Source organism: Heterodontus francisci, chromosome X (assembly GCF_036365525.1).
Source record: "Heterodontus francisci isolate sHetFra1 chromosome X, sHetFra1.hap1, whole genome shotgun sequence".
NCBI classification, from domain to species: Eukaryota; Metazoa; Chordata; class Chondrichthyes; order Heterodontiformes; family Heterodontidae; genus Heterodontus; species Heterodontus francisci.
This window is the reverse complement of record NC_090421.1, coordinates 12,845,935-12,860,398: the sequence shown is the minus strand read 5'-3', so window position 1 is coordinate 12,860,398 and position 14,464 is coordinate 12,845,935. Positions and strand designations below refer to the sequence as shown.

Below are 14,464 nucleotides of genomic sequence, written 5' to 3'. Positions count from 1 at the left end.
GAAATAAAATCAGAAGTGAAGTATTTAATGAGATGGATGCTCATCAGTCGGATAGTAATGAAGGTTTGGACCCTCTATTAGAGTTCTTGGATGAGGCATGGTCAGACTTCGATAGATTTTGGAAAACAGATGGTTGTTCCATGGAAGAATATATCATGGACTTTAACAGATTGTATAAAAGATTGACAATTCAATTTGGGGTGCCTGGATTGCTACTAGTGTTTAATTGTTGGATTGTGCTGTGGTGTCTCATATGGACGATTACTGGTTCTTACTAGTGTTCGGCTCTCCGAGAAAGAGAAGGTGTCTCTGTTGGATCAGATATCTGCTGCCCTTGAAAATTCCTGGGGAAACTATCATTTCCTTCAGCCTTTTATGGAACAGATGAGACATTCCCTAGTGACAAAGAATAGAGGACTCGATTGCCAGATTTCAAAAGGGTACAGATAATGGACACAGGCGTCAAGAGACACAGGAATGGTTACAGGCAGGCGGAATGAGGATTAAAGCACTTTTAGCAGATCAGGCTATTATAGCAGAAGGCAGAATTGCAACAGCAAGAACTGAAACAACAATAATAGGTGAATGAATCCAAAGAATAGCTAATAGGTGCTTCAGGTGTGATTTGAAGTATCGTTATGCAATGAACTGCCCAAAGCAAAGAGGCAGGGTCCTCGAAATGACACATGAAGAAAGTTCTGAGGAAGAGGATGAAGAAAGTTATGAATCCGAACAAATTTTACTGGCCACAAGGTGTTTTCATCCTGTGATGAATGTGTTAGTTGCAGACTCCTTTAACTGTGCAGTGCTAAATAATGCTTGTACTTCAACAGTATGTGGTTCAGATTGCTTGCTTTAGGTTTGGTGATGACAACACACTGTGGTCACTAAAGAGAATTTAATTCCATATAAAATGGCTTAGTCCAGCTATTTTATAAGTACTGAGATACCTATGCTGTTGAGTGAACCTTGTATGAAAAAGGCACAAATGAAACTTAACATGAAGTATGATAAGGCAATTAATTTTAAGAAGTCAGTGGACCTGCAGTTTACCCAATCGGGATCATTATTGTATCCCCTTGGCAAAACCTGATGTTTCTCATCAGAGTATAATGGTATCAGTGATTAAAATTAGAGAGGAAAAAAAACAAATTGTCTTAAAGTTACATTTTTATTTCTTCTTTCATGGGATGTGGGTATCACTAGCAAGGCCAGCATTTGTTGCCCATCCTTAATTGCCCTTGACAACTGAGTGACTTACTAGGCCATTTCAGAGGGCAGTTAAGAGTCAAGCATATTGCTGTGGGCCTGGAGTCACCTGTAGGCCAGACCAGGTCAGAACAGCAGATTTCCTTCCCTAATGGGCATTCGTGAATCAGATGGGTTTTTATGACAATCAATGATGGTCTCAGTAATGGTGCCATGAAATTAGCTTTCAATTCCAGATTTCTATTAATGAACTGTATTTATTAATTAATTGAATTTAAATTCCACCAGCTACCATGGTGGGATTTGAACCAGTGTCCTTAGAGCATTAACCTGGGCCTCTGGATTACCAGTTTATAGTTCATAGTGCATCGATACTAGTACATAGACAATTTGCTGACCCTACTTGTCAAAGGTTAAAAGCCCTGCTAAAGGATGCAGATGTGGTTGGTGAAGCATATACGAGGCTAATAAAAGAGATTAGTGATGAGTGTGAAATCTGTTTTTTTTTTAAAAAACGGTACTGGAGGACACCGCCACATCCTATTGTAAGTCTTCCATTGGCGCATGACTTTAACAAGGTAATTGTCATGGATCTAAAGGTAAGGGACAAAGACAGATATTTTCATCCAACGTTGTATAGACCTGGCGACTAGATTTAGACTTTATAAAAGAATACATAGTAAGGATAAAAGGGTTATTAAAAACAAATGATCAAGAAATGTATAGGGACCATACTTGGGGACCCTACAAGGTTTCTGACTGATAATGGAAGGGAATTTTCCAATGATCAGTTCAGAGACATGTGTGAAAATATGAATATCATGGTCATAAATACCACAGCTGAAAGTCCTTTCAGCAGTGGACTCTGTGAATGGAATCACGCAGTGATTAATAACTTTAACCCCTTATAGGGACTAAACCAAATCAGCAGTACATCCCTATAAATCTCCTTTTTAATTAAGTTCAAATCAGACAAATTCTCAGACAGTTATTTGGGTCCAAAGAATTGTACTTTCTTTCCCTCAAAGAAAGAAAACCAACAGAGAATAACACCATCTTTTGGATAGCCTATTTTAATATTTATGGCTAAGTCATAAATATCCCAGATATTATAAGGGTGTGGGAAACTCTCTTCAATACATATCTCTCCACTTAGAGAGGGGGTTCTTGTATTGTATACAGAATACTACATGAGACGATTTATTAACTTTATAGATTTATTAAAGAATTTAACGTAATAAACTTAAGTGGATAAGTTTATCACAATATCATATATTACTGAGATGTAACACACATTCTTATTTCTAACAGAATCCAAAAGTTTAACCTTGCTAATGTTACAGCAAAATTATCTTAGAATTTCCAGAATGTCCATCAAAATTTAAAGTAAACTTTTACCTTAAATCCCCCAAGCAAGACATGGGACGAGAAGTGTTTGAGGATACGACACCCCTAAACTTTGCTTTCAAAACCTCTCATTTTTATACTATTTCTAAGGTGTCATCTGACTTCCAGCATTTAAGTGACCTCCCTGTGTTCCTTTCAAAATCCATATCTTTAATTACCATTTCCACTTAATGTTTTACTAGAAACCCCCTGTTTTCTGAAGTTGTGAGCATTTATCTGGTCTAAATGTTTATAATTGTGTTTACTTGACTTCTTGTTCCTGTGAGTCCATTTTCTATAATTGCCTTTTTTATGGTACCTTAAAGCAACCTCTGGGGCTGATTTTGTCTGCATCAACAACCCCATCAACTAATCACGTTTATTGTTACCTCTTAATGAGGTCACACAGGATATTTCAATGTGTGTGTGTTTACCTTCCAATTCCCTGGCAACACAAATTCTATCCTAACAGGGACCTTGAAATTTTCTAACTTCTTAAAGGGGAATTTTAGTGAGGTCTGAAAACTGACCATCCATTCAATCCCTAACTCTAAAAGGCATAATGCACTATTTCCAAATTCTACTTAATTAAGCTTCTTATACCCATATTCTATCACACCCCCCTCTGGACCTGTATAAAGGTGAACAACTAAAATAGGTTGTTTAAACTAAACAATGCCTAAAATCTAAACATTCAACAAAATGTCATAACCTATTATGGGAAAGAGTGCAAAAATACAAAAGACTACATCGACAACAATCATAGTCTACGTTTTTACATGGATAATCTAAATTCTCCAAAAATACATTTTTAACTTCAGAATCACAGAATAATACAGTGCAGAAGAGGCCCTTCGAGTCTGCACAGATGCATTAAAACACCTGACCTGTCTACCCAATCCCATTTGCCAGCACTTGGCCCATAGCCTTGAATGTTATGACGTGCCAAGTGCTCATCCAGGTACTTTTTAAAGGATGTGAGGAAACCCGCCTCTACCACCCTACCAGGCAGTGCATTCCAGACCGTCACCACCCTCTGGGTAAAAAAGTTCTTCCTCAAATCCCCCTTAAACCTCCTGCCCCTCACCTTAAACTTGTGTCCCCTCGCAACTGACCCTTCAACTAAGGGGAACAGCTGCTCCCTATCCACCCTGTCCATGCCCCTCATAATCTTGTACACCTCGATCAGGTCACCCCTCAATCTTCTCTGCTCCAGCGAAAACAACCCAAGCCTATCCAACCTCTCTTCATAGCTTAAATGTTCCATCCCAGGCAACATCCTGGTGAATCGCCTCTGCACCCCCTCCAGTGCAATCACATCCTTCCTATAATGTGGCGACCAGAATTGCACACAGTACTCCAGTTGTGGCCTTACCAAAGTTCTATACAACTCCAAGATGACCTCTCTGCTTTTGTAATCTATGCCTCGATTGATAAAGGCAAGTGTCCCATATGCCTTTTTCCCCACCCTATTAACCTGCCCTTCTGCCCTCAGAGATCTATGGACAAACACGCCAAGGTCCCTTTGTTCCTGGGAACTTCCCAGTGTCAGGCCATTCATTGAATACTTGCGTGTCACATTACTCCTTCCAAAGTGTATCACCTCACACTTTTCAGGGTTAAATTCCATCTGCCACTTTTCTGCCCATTTGACCATCCCGCCTATATCTTCCTGTAACCTAAGACACTCCACCTCACTGTTAACCACTCGGCCAATCTTTGTGTCATCCGTGAACTTACTGATCCTACCCCCCACATAGTCATCTATGTCGTTTATATAAATGACAAACAATAGGGGACCCAGCACAGATCCCTGTGGTACGCCACTGGACACTGGCTTCCAGTCACTAAAATAGCCATCTGTCATCACTCTCTGTCTCCTACAGCTAAGCCAATTTTGAATCCACCTTATCAAGTTACCTTGTATCCCATGTGCATTTGCTTTCTTGATAAGTCTCCCATGTGGGACCTTGTCAAAGGCTTTGCTGAAATCCATGTAAACTACAACTGCACTACCCTCATCTACACACCTAGTCACATGCTCAAAAAATTCAATAATTCCAGTACAAAGTTCAGAATAAAACTATGCGAAGCATCCACGATCTGAGGTCGCAAAATGTTCAATAAGACGACTGTTGCTCAACATGTCGCACATAAGAACGTAAGCAATAGGAGCAGGAGTAGACTATTCAGCCCCTCAAGCCTGCCCCGCCATTCAATATGATAATGGCTGATCTGCCCCAGACATCGACTCCTCTTTCGTGCCAGTTCCTCATAGCCCTCAACTTCCCGATATTTCAAAAATCTATCTACCTCCTCTTTAAATACATTCAGTGATCTAGCCTCCGCAACTCTCTGGGGCACATCAGTGAGCAACCGATGAAACTATGTGATGAGGTAGAGAAGGAAAGATCCATAGCTGCCACTTGATCTTGAACCGATGAAGTCCTGTTGAGATGAATTAAAATGTGCTTTAATCTATTGTCAGTCACGTTCCAGCCAATGTCCTCATACTAGGAATGAAATGAAAAGAGCTTAACATCAGGAAATTCTAGGTCAACAGGATAGAAGTGTTATTCAGGACCTGAGTATCTTTATAACAGGTGTACTTTCCATCAGAAGGTAACTCGGTGGGCGATACAAAGAAAAGCCATTCCACCATGTTTTCCTTAGTACCATCACACTCTTGTAATGTTAGAATTAGAATTAGAACATTACAGCGCTGTACAGGCCCTTCGGCCCTCGATGTTGCGCCGACCTGTGAAACCATCTGACCTACACTATTCCATTTTCATCCATATGTCTATCCAATGTTATGATGAATAAGAACATCACCTGCATTACCTCCCCTCCAAACGTCACTCAGGGCAAATGCAGTAAAATGTTCTATTCCTGCTTCTCTGCAAGAAATCACATAGGGTAAGGTGTTCAAGTAGTAAGACATCTCTGGCATGTCACATGCACTGCTTGCATCCAGAAGATCTTTAACAATGAATCTACCAGTACCTTAATCCTTGCTTTATGCGTGAGCAAGTCCCATCTCTGAGAGTCTTCAGTGCTTCATTCCTTTCCCACAATGTTTCCTTCTTCTGTCTTTGTCACTTAACTATCGCTCGTCGCACCGAGTGTGGTTCCCTGAGAAACCAACCTTTGAGGCACTGTGAGGTCCTGTGTGGGCGAGGAACATTTATTGACGCAGTTGGTTTCAGTTCGATTCGTGTCATTTCCGATGCCATCCTCCAGGCTGGGTCCTGAAAGACAGTGTATGACTGCACCTTGTTCTGTTCCTCCATTCCTGTACCCTTCAGAACACCTCTTCAGTTTGTCTACAGAGACCATTTTAAAAGAATGCTTGCCATTTGACTGGTTAGCAAATATTTTGATAGTTCTTTCATTAATAACAGAATGTATTTGAACAGGTTTCTTCCACTTAGGTCTCAAACTAGGTTTCTGTTCCAACTTTCTCTCCTGAACCCACTCCCTGGTTACAGGTTTCCAAGCTTTGTTAGTTACCTGTTTTTGTCTATTCTCTCTGATCAATTTCATGAACTTGATCTGTTATTTCTTGTTTCAAATCTAATTGTTGCTGTCGAGTCAAGGAGTCAGAAAGTGTAGAGGCAATAAAAGAACCATGAGTAAGTGATGTATGCATTTCAACACCATACATTAAATAATACGGTGTTCTGGGGAACACTGTCCCTGACGCACACATGGGCACATTTATTTAGTGATAGCTGTACTTCCGGAATTATGGCTGCCCACTTATTCCCTCTGATTCTCAACAGTTTGGTCATAGTTTTTTTTACTTCCTGGTTTTTATATTCCACCAATCCCACTGACTGCGGATGACGTGGTGTGCTGTGCTCTAACCCAATCCCCCTTTTCATACAATAGTCTTAGAGCCTTTGTTTCCAAGGTTTTCAGCCTTGATCAGAGTGTAAGATTTTGGGTGCAGCAGCTACAGTAATAATGCCAGCAATAGCACTGACAAGTCAGCCAAGAGCGACGTCTCAATTCATTACATCTTCGCTGCCTCCGGAGAATCCTTGGCATCAGGTGGCAGGACCGTATCTCCAACACAGAAGTCCTCGTGGCGGCCAACGTCCCCAGCTTATACGCCCTACTGAGTCAGTGGTGTTTGAGATGGCTTGGCCATGTGAGCCGCATGGAAGATGGCAGGATCCCCAAGGACACATTGTACAGCGAGCTCGCCACTGGTATCAGACCCACCGGCTGTCCATGTCTCCGCTTTAAAGACGTCTGCAAACGGGACATGAAGTCCTGTGACATTGATCACAAGTCGTGGGAGTCAGTTGCCAGCGATCGCCAGAGCTGGCGGGCAGCCATAAAGGCGGGGCTAAAGTGTGGCCAGTCGAAGAGACTTAGCAGTTGGCAGGAAAAAAGACAGAAGTGCAAGGGGAGAGCCAACTGTGTAACAGCCCCGACAACCAATTTTATCTGCAGCACCTGTGGAAGAGTCTGTCACTCTAGTATTGGCCTTTATAGCCACTCCAGGCGCTGCTCCACAAACCACTGACCACCTCCAGGCGCTTACCCATTGTCTCCCGAGACAAGGAGGCCAAAGAAAGCATTGACAAGTGCGGTTTCCAGAACAGTTTTTGTAGGGACCAGTCAGCAGAAAGAAGTGCAGGCATCAACACAAACCAGAACATGTTTATACCCCATTGATGGGGGATAGTGGTCCAATGAAATCAACAAAAAAATTCTCCATTGATTTATTAGGCTTCACCAGAGCCAATAGTGGCAGTTTAATAAGTGAAACTTTGTTCAAATTACATGGCTCACAATTTGCCACGTATGTTTTACAGGCCTAAAGCATGCCTGGCCACCAATATAAAGGAGTCAATTTACAGAATGTTGTTCGGGCACCACTATGTGCCTGACCTAAACCCTCGTGAGCTTCTTTTACAAGCTGTTCTTGTTTGTGACTCGGGGGTGCTTCCTGGACACCCTTGGGCAACTTAACCAGTCGGGGGTCTCCAAACAGAAGTACTTTGGATATTCTTTTGGATTCTCTTTCGTCAGGTCTAATAGCTGAATCAGTTCCTCATCCTGATTAGCTGCCCGTTCTTCCCTAGTGATTACATTAACTGTGGCAGGCCCCTCTCGAGGGGGTGTCATGCAGACTGAATGTTTTGCCTGTCCATCTACAAGACTGTTGCCCTTTGAACGTACTGAACCAGTGGTATGTCCAGGTACATGAATTACCTGACAATTACATTTCTCTTTTCGCAAATGGAGAATATCTTCCCACAATGACTTGTGTTTTATGGGTTTACCTTTATGATTGATAAAGCCTGTTTGCTCCCAGAACACAAAGTCTTGGCTGTAAGCCCGTTTACAATAGTCATTATCTGTACAAATTAATATGGGCTTAATAGGGTCTGCCTTTTCTGAAGCATACCGTACTGCTGCAGCTTCAGCATACTATGCTGTCCATTGGCTAAGGGGTATGGACAGTAATTCTTGGTAGAAAGAATAAGAATCTCGAAAGGTACCTATTACTATCCCCATCCCAGTTGAGGATTGTTGGGATATCCCTTTGTAAATCATCATTGATGACCCATCACAGTAAATAACCTGATAATCTGTAAGTGGTTTCAGAGGCACTTGTTTAACTCCCTCCTCGGTATCATCATCTTCCATAACACGGAGGTGTTCTAAATCCATGTCTGAGGATAGAAATTTAAAAATGAGTGTGGGATCATTCAAAAAGGAGGCCCATTTGTCATATCGGATTTGAGTGGCTCTTCTCTCAGCAGAGGCCATTCACAAAACTGATCTCAAGTCTGGTATTTCAGTATAAATTGTAATGGGGTCATGTTTTAATGAGGCACTGAACTATCATCATGACCGTCTCCTTTTTATTGAACCGTCTTTCGACATTGGAAAAGTAAGAATGAAACTGAACTGGCACAATTCGATTTTCATTGTAAAAAAAAAACTGCAACTGCTACTTTAGGAGATGTTTTAACATGAAGATTAAGTGGGACCTGCAAGTCCCTTTGCTCCAAATCGATAGTCTTCTGTACATCACTGCACAGTTGATCATCCACGTAAGAGTTAACATTGGGCAGGTCTTTTAAAAAGATTGATAACATGAGCAGAAAAAAAAGGGACTGTTTCAAAATCCCTGGGGTAATCTAGTCCAATAATATTGAAAACTGTTAGGGGCTGTCATTGCAATTTTTTGCCAATATTCCATATGCTTTGCTAATTACTCTCTCTATGATCTGCCACCTTCAAAGATCTATGCACATGAACCTCCAGGTCCCTATGTCCCTGCATGCTCTTTAGAACTGTGCCATTACATCTATATTGTCTCTCCCTATCCCTTCTGCCAGAATGCATCACCTCACACTTCTCCATTCAATTCCATCTGCCACTTGTCTGCCCATTTTGCTAGCTTATCTATGTCCTGTTGCAGTCAATTAGTATCATCCTCACTGTTCGCTACACATTTTGAAATTTTACTCTCTATTCCAATTTCCATAGAGTCAAATAAAGCATTGGTCCTATCACTGACCCTTGGAAACACCACTGTCCTCCAGTCTGAAAAACAGCCATTTACTAGAACTTGCTGTTTTTTGTCCTTGAGCCAATTTTTTTTATCCAAGCTGACACTGATCCTCCTGTTCCATGAACCTCAGTTTTGTTAATCAGCCTTTTATGAGGTTTTTTTGTCAAACACTTTCTTAAAATCAACATAGACAACATCCACCGCATTCCCTTCATCAACTTTCTCTGTTACATCATCAAAAAATTCAATTAGATTAGTCGAGCATGATCTACCTTTTCCAAATCTGTGCTGTCTCTCCTTAATAAACTCAAACCTTTCCAACTGCCTGTTTTAATTTTTTCCTGATTATTGTTTCTAAAACGTTATGCACCACTGTTAAACTGACTGGCCTGTCATTATTAGGAATGTCCTTACACCCTTTCTTGAATAAGGGTGTCACATTTGCCACTCTCCAATCCTTTGGCACCTCCCTAATTATCTAGGAAAGATTGGAAGATTATGGCAAGCCCTTCCACTATCTCCATTCCCACTTCCCTTTGCAACCTGGGATGCAAGCCATCCAGACCAGGCGACGTATCCACTCTAAGCATTGCCAACCTTTCCAGTACATCCTTCCTACCAATTTTCACCCTATCCATTACCTCAACCATATTCGCTTAGTCATAGTGATTGGTTCAGACAAGGGGATTGGATTGGAGTGATGTGCTTGAAGGTTCAGTGCAGGGTTTACTTTTTCATATCTGTCTGAGATGATTTAGGCTTGGGTTGGGAGCACAATATAACATTTGCTAATGACGCAAAAGTAGATGATTTCTAAACTGAGAAGGACTGTAAAAGACTTCAGGAAGGCTTAGCCAGATTAGCAGAATGGGTGGACAGGTGACCGAAACCAAGGAATGGAACTATACACTCGATGGAAAGATGCTGATGAACGTACGGGAGCTCAAATACATAATTCCTTGAAAGTGACAGGCAGGTTGTCCTGTGAGGAAAGATTGAATAGAATGGGCCTACACTCCTAGTTATACAGCATGGAAATAGACCCTTCGGCCCACCGTGTCCGCGCTGGCCAACAAGCCTATCTATTCTAATCCTATTTTCCAGCACTTGGCCCATATCCTTGTATGCTATGGCGTTTCAAATGCTCATCTAAATACTACTTAAATGTTGAGGGTCCTGCCTCTCCCACCCCTTCAGGCAGTGTGTTCCAAATTCCAACCACCCTCTGGGTAATCCCCCCTAAACCGCCTGCCCCTTACCTTAAATCTCTGCCCCCTAGTTTTTGACACCTCCACTGAAGGAAAAAGTTTCTTCCTATCTACCCTATCCATGCCCCTCATTAATTTTGTATACCTCAATCAGGTTCCCCCTGAAACTCTCTGGAGTTTAGAAGAATGAGCAGTGATCTTATTGAAATGTACAAGATTCTGAGGGGGCTTGACAGGGTAGATTCTGAGAAGTTGTTTCCTTGGGCGAAGAATCTGGAACTAGTGGGAATAGTCTCAGGATAAGGGGTCAATCATTTAAGACTGAGATGAGGATGAATTTCTTCACTGAGGGTTGTGAATCTTTGACTTTATCTATTCCTGTGAGGGCTGTGGATGCTCTATCCTTGAGTATATTCAAGGCTAAGATAGATTTTTGGACTCTAAGGGAATCAAGGGATATGGGAATCGGGCAGGAAAGTAGAGCTGAAGTCAGGAGTCAGCCATGATCTTCTTGAAAGGTGGAGCAGGCTTACTCTTGCTCCTATTTCTTATTTTTTTTCTCTAAGTCCACCCATACAAAAGACCAATAGCATGTTGAGTTTTATAAATAGCGACAAAGAGTACGAGAACCTAGAAGAAATGATAAAATTGTACAAGGCAATGGTTTCACCCACAATTACAGCACTTTGCACAGTTTTTGGCACCTCATGATAGACAGGGATTAAAGCATAGAAAGTGTACACCGTTGATTCACCAGGACAATGTCGGGGTGGGAAATTATAGTTATGAGGAGAATCTTGAGATACTGGGACCCTTTCTACTGGATCAAAGAAGGTTTTCAACTGTACCATTTACCCCCCCCCCCCCCCCCCCCCACCAGTGGCTTGCTGTAAGGAAGAAGCTTAGGGAAATGTCTGGGTGGTTTAGGGAGGGTTTGTAGTGCCAAGGACTGCATTTGGCTTGATGAAATTTTGTGATCTAGATGCTGGGTCATATATACCCCATCCCTTATATCTGGCACATCGCATTAAGGCTGTGTGCTACACTGCTAATGAAAAACCACAGCCCATGCTAGCTCAATACCTCGGGTATCCATGGTGTTCTGTTAACCGTGCCCTGACTGATGTGAGGGAATGTGTTCCCCTTGCAAATAGAGTACATAAGGTGCAAAACCACTACGTATTATTTCAAATCTTTCATATGCCTGTGCGTGCTTGTTCCTAAGCATCCAGTCCAACTCTGGCCCATAAATATCCCTCTAGTGAGAGAGCATTCTATCTCACTGAAGACCAAAGTTGCATCAATCACTCAGCGTATGCTAAATATCAGAATGCTGGTGTACAGTCTGAATAACGTAGCACATTTGTGAAGCGACGAGTCCAGACTTCTGGAAAATGACTTCTTCTATTTGTGATCTTCTGAACAAAAAAGATGCTGGATTTTTTCTTTTTTTTTTGCTTATCTTCTCTTGCTTTCTCCCCACTTTTGTTCTTTTCACACCATGGCTGAGAGGGTGAGTGGAGAAGTGCTGCCAGGCCACATCTAGGCTCTGTTACAACAGCTCACTAGGGCGTCAGAGCAGAGCAGGGTGGCTCGGCCTCGGATTTCACCACCTCCTCTCGGGTACAGACCTGGACTTTGTTCCACACCCTCCTCTGACAGGGAGGCTGAGATTGGGAATAACAGGTGCAAAAACCAGTCTATTCTGTGGTGCCATGTACTGGAGGGCCAACATGCTGCAATTTTTTTGCAAATCGCTTTCAATTTATGGAGTGAGTATTGACACCTCTGTGTCCACCTGCGAGTTGCACAATCAGCCAATGGGTTATGGCAGAACTCACAGCAAACAGTCTATATGAACTACAACAAACAGAACTCGTGACCAAAACCACAGCAGTCTCCCAATAAAAGCAGGCTTATTTTTCCAGCAAAATGCATTGAGTGGAGGACAGTTATAGGATGCGTATTATGTATATAAAATCAATCCCAGTCACTTCAAGTAATGTGGTCTTCAGGTGTGATTGACAGGGGAATTCCCCAATCATCTCCATTCTGGCCAGACATGTGGTATCACCATACGCAGCCTTATGTTTAATAGATGGCTGTCTTGATGGCTCATTTGGGGATTGGGGGATCGCTTTGACAGAAGTTCCTCAGAGACCTTGTTCAAGCAGCCGTTTTTACCTGGTTCTCCAGGGGGCTTTATAGAACCTCCACCCCAAGTTACAGGAGTTGATCAGGAGAGCCGCAGGGGACATTACAGACATGTCTGATTTGGTACTGAGTCATAGAGCTCAGGAAGATCCCAGGTTTGATTTTCTCCCCCCACCCTCCCAGCCTGTGCTAAATTAGCTGTTCTCCCCTTTGGAAAAATAAATGGTACTTGGGCTGCGGGTGACGTGTGCAAGGTGGCATTCAATTGCTACCTGGGGTAGCAGTTGGGAGGGGAGGTGCTACGGTTGACTTCAGATACTGCTGGGTTAAGGCATCAGGGTTCCCGCTGCTGACCATTGTCTAGTGACCCCTGCTGGGAGGCGTACGTATTGGGTGAAGACTGGATCGGGTTCAGCCCCAACGCCTTCTGTGGGCAAATAGTACTGGCTTACATATGAAGAATCTCTACTTGGGCATGGAATATATATATAATAATTTGGACCAATGATTGCTAAGAGTGGGCACTGTGTGCAATTTCAGGACTGGCTGGTTAAGAGGGTCTGACCTGTGGCCTACGGTGCAGCCCACGGCCGTCCAGTGTATAACGTGTTAACTCCTGCCGGTCTCAGTGTGTGTATTTTACATCTTCCAGTGCAGCTCGAGACAGACGGACACCAGGCTTTTTTTGTCATCAAAATCCGACATGCCACCATCCCAAAACTATACAGCTCCGGAGACCAGCCAGGTCAGTGCTATTAATCCAGGATTAATGGAGATCTCCCATATAAATCCCACCAGCTCAGCCAGCCACAAGAACCCTCTGTAGACCAGAGCTGTCTCGTTGATGGCAGAAGTGTGAAATATAGCATTTAATGCCATGTTTGAATGATCTGAGATCCCTGATATTTTTACTGTAGTTTTGCAAGGATGTGAGATTTTTGGTTTTGGATGGAACTCCTGCAGCAGAATTCCGTGTTTTTTCAGTTGGTTCTGCTCCCCGAGGCCGCAGTGATCCTGCATTCCAGGGTGGGAAGTACAGAAAGATACTGCAAGGTGTAAATAGAGTAACTAGTTTCTGAACGGAACAGTGCCAATTTCACGGACGCAACTGCGCCAATTTTAGACAAGCGCACAAAAAGGAAAAATTGCAATGTTTGTTCTCACTGTTGCGGCATTTGAATTTGTTAAAATCATTTTATCCTCCCCCACCACCCTACCTTTTTCAGGCACCATCTGGTGCTATGTGCCAAACCCCTACTATTTGGTGCCATATTGTGTCATTCTCCTGTTTTTTCTGATGCTGTGTTATTCTTCCTGCTCTCTAGTACCATTCTCCTGCCCTCTGGGCAGACAGACCTCTGCCAATGTCCTTCTGTAACCAGCGGCTAAGCATCTTGTGACAGTGGAATCTCTGAATCTCTGCCTTTAGAACTTTAACCCAGTGCCCTCTTTTTATCTGCTCCGCACTGGGATCAGTAAAGTGTGTATCCCTGCGGAGGAGATTGGTTGCCTTTGTATAGCACTGAATCAGATCTCTCAAAAACATTGCAAAGTCTTCATATGCAACAAATTACTTTTTGAAATGTACTGACTGTTAAGTAGGCATGTTCAGCAGCCATTTTGTGCATGGCAAGTTCCTCCAAGCAGCAATGAGATGAATGACCACTTAGTCTTTTTATTTTTGGTGGTGCTGGTTGAAGGAGAAATGTTGGCCAAGACACCAGGAGAACTCCTTTGATCTTTAAAATCCACCTGGTCCAATAGATAGGACCTTGGTTTGATGTTTCATCTAAAAGGCAGCCTAGATTACCTGCTGAACTTCTGGCCTGGAGCTTGAGCCCTTGACTCAGAGGCAAAAGGTAACATTTCTGGCCAATGCAGGAAACTCTATCCTGCAGTTTTTTTCAGAACTTTGGTGTGGAGACTCTTATGTACTTTGGGTTTCCTTGCATGTCAGACATTGCTG

The 14,464-nt window shown here is 42.6% G+C and overlaps 1 protein-coding gene across 4 annotated transcripts in view; it reads left to right on the top strand.

Moving 5' to 3' along the window:
* Window positions 1-14,464, top strand: part of b4galnt1b (beta-1,4-N-acetyl-galactosaminyl transferase 1b) — a 99,928-nt gene that overhangs the window by 61,006 nt on the left and 24,458 nt on the right. For 3 of the 4 annotated variants that reach the window (XM_068024703.1, XM_068024704.1, XM_068024700.1), the window contains one exon: window positions 13,151-13,243. The exons of the other annotated variant lie outside the window; for it this stretch is intronic. In XM_068024703.1, coding sequence (XP_067880804.1) covers window positions 13,151-13,243 — 93 coding nt within the window. The remainder of the gene's footprint in view (window positions 1-13,150; window positions 13,244-14,464) is intronic. 4 annotated transcript variants of the gene reach the window in all.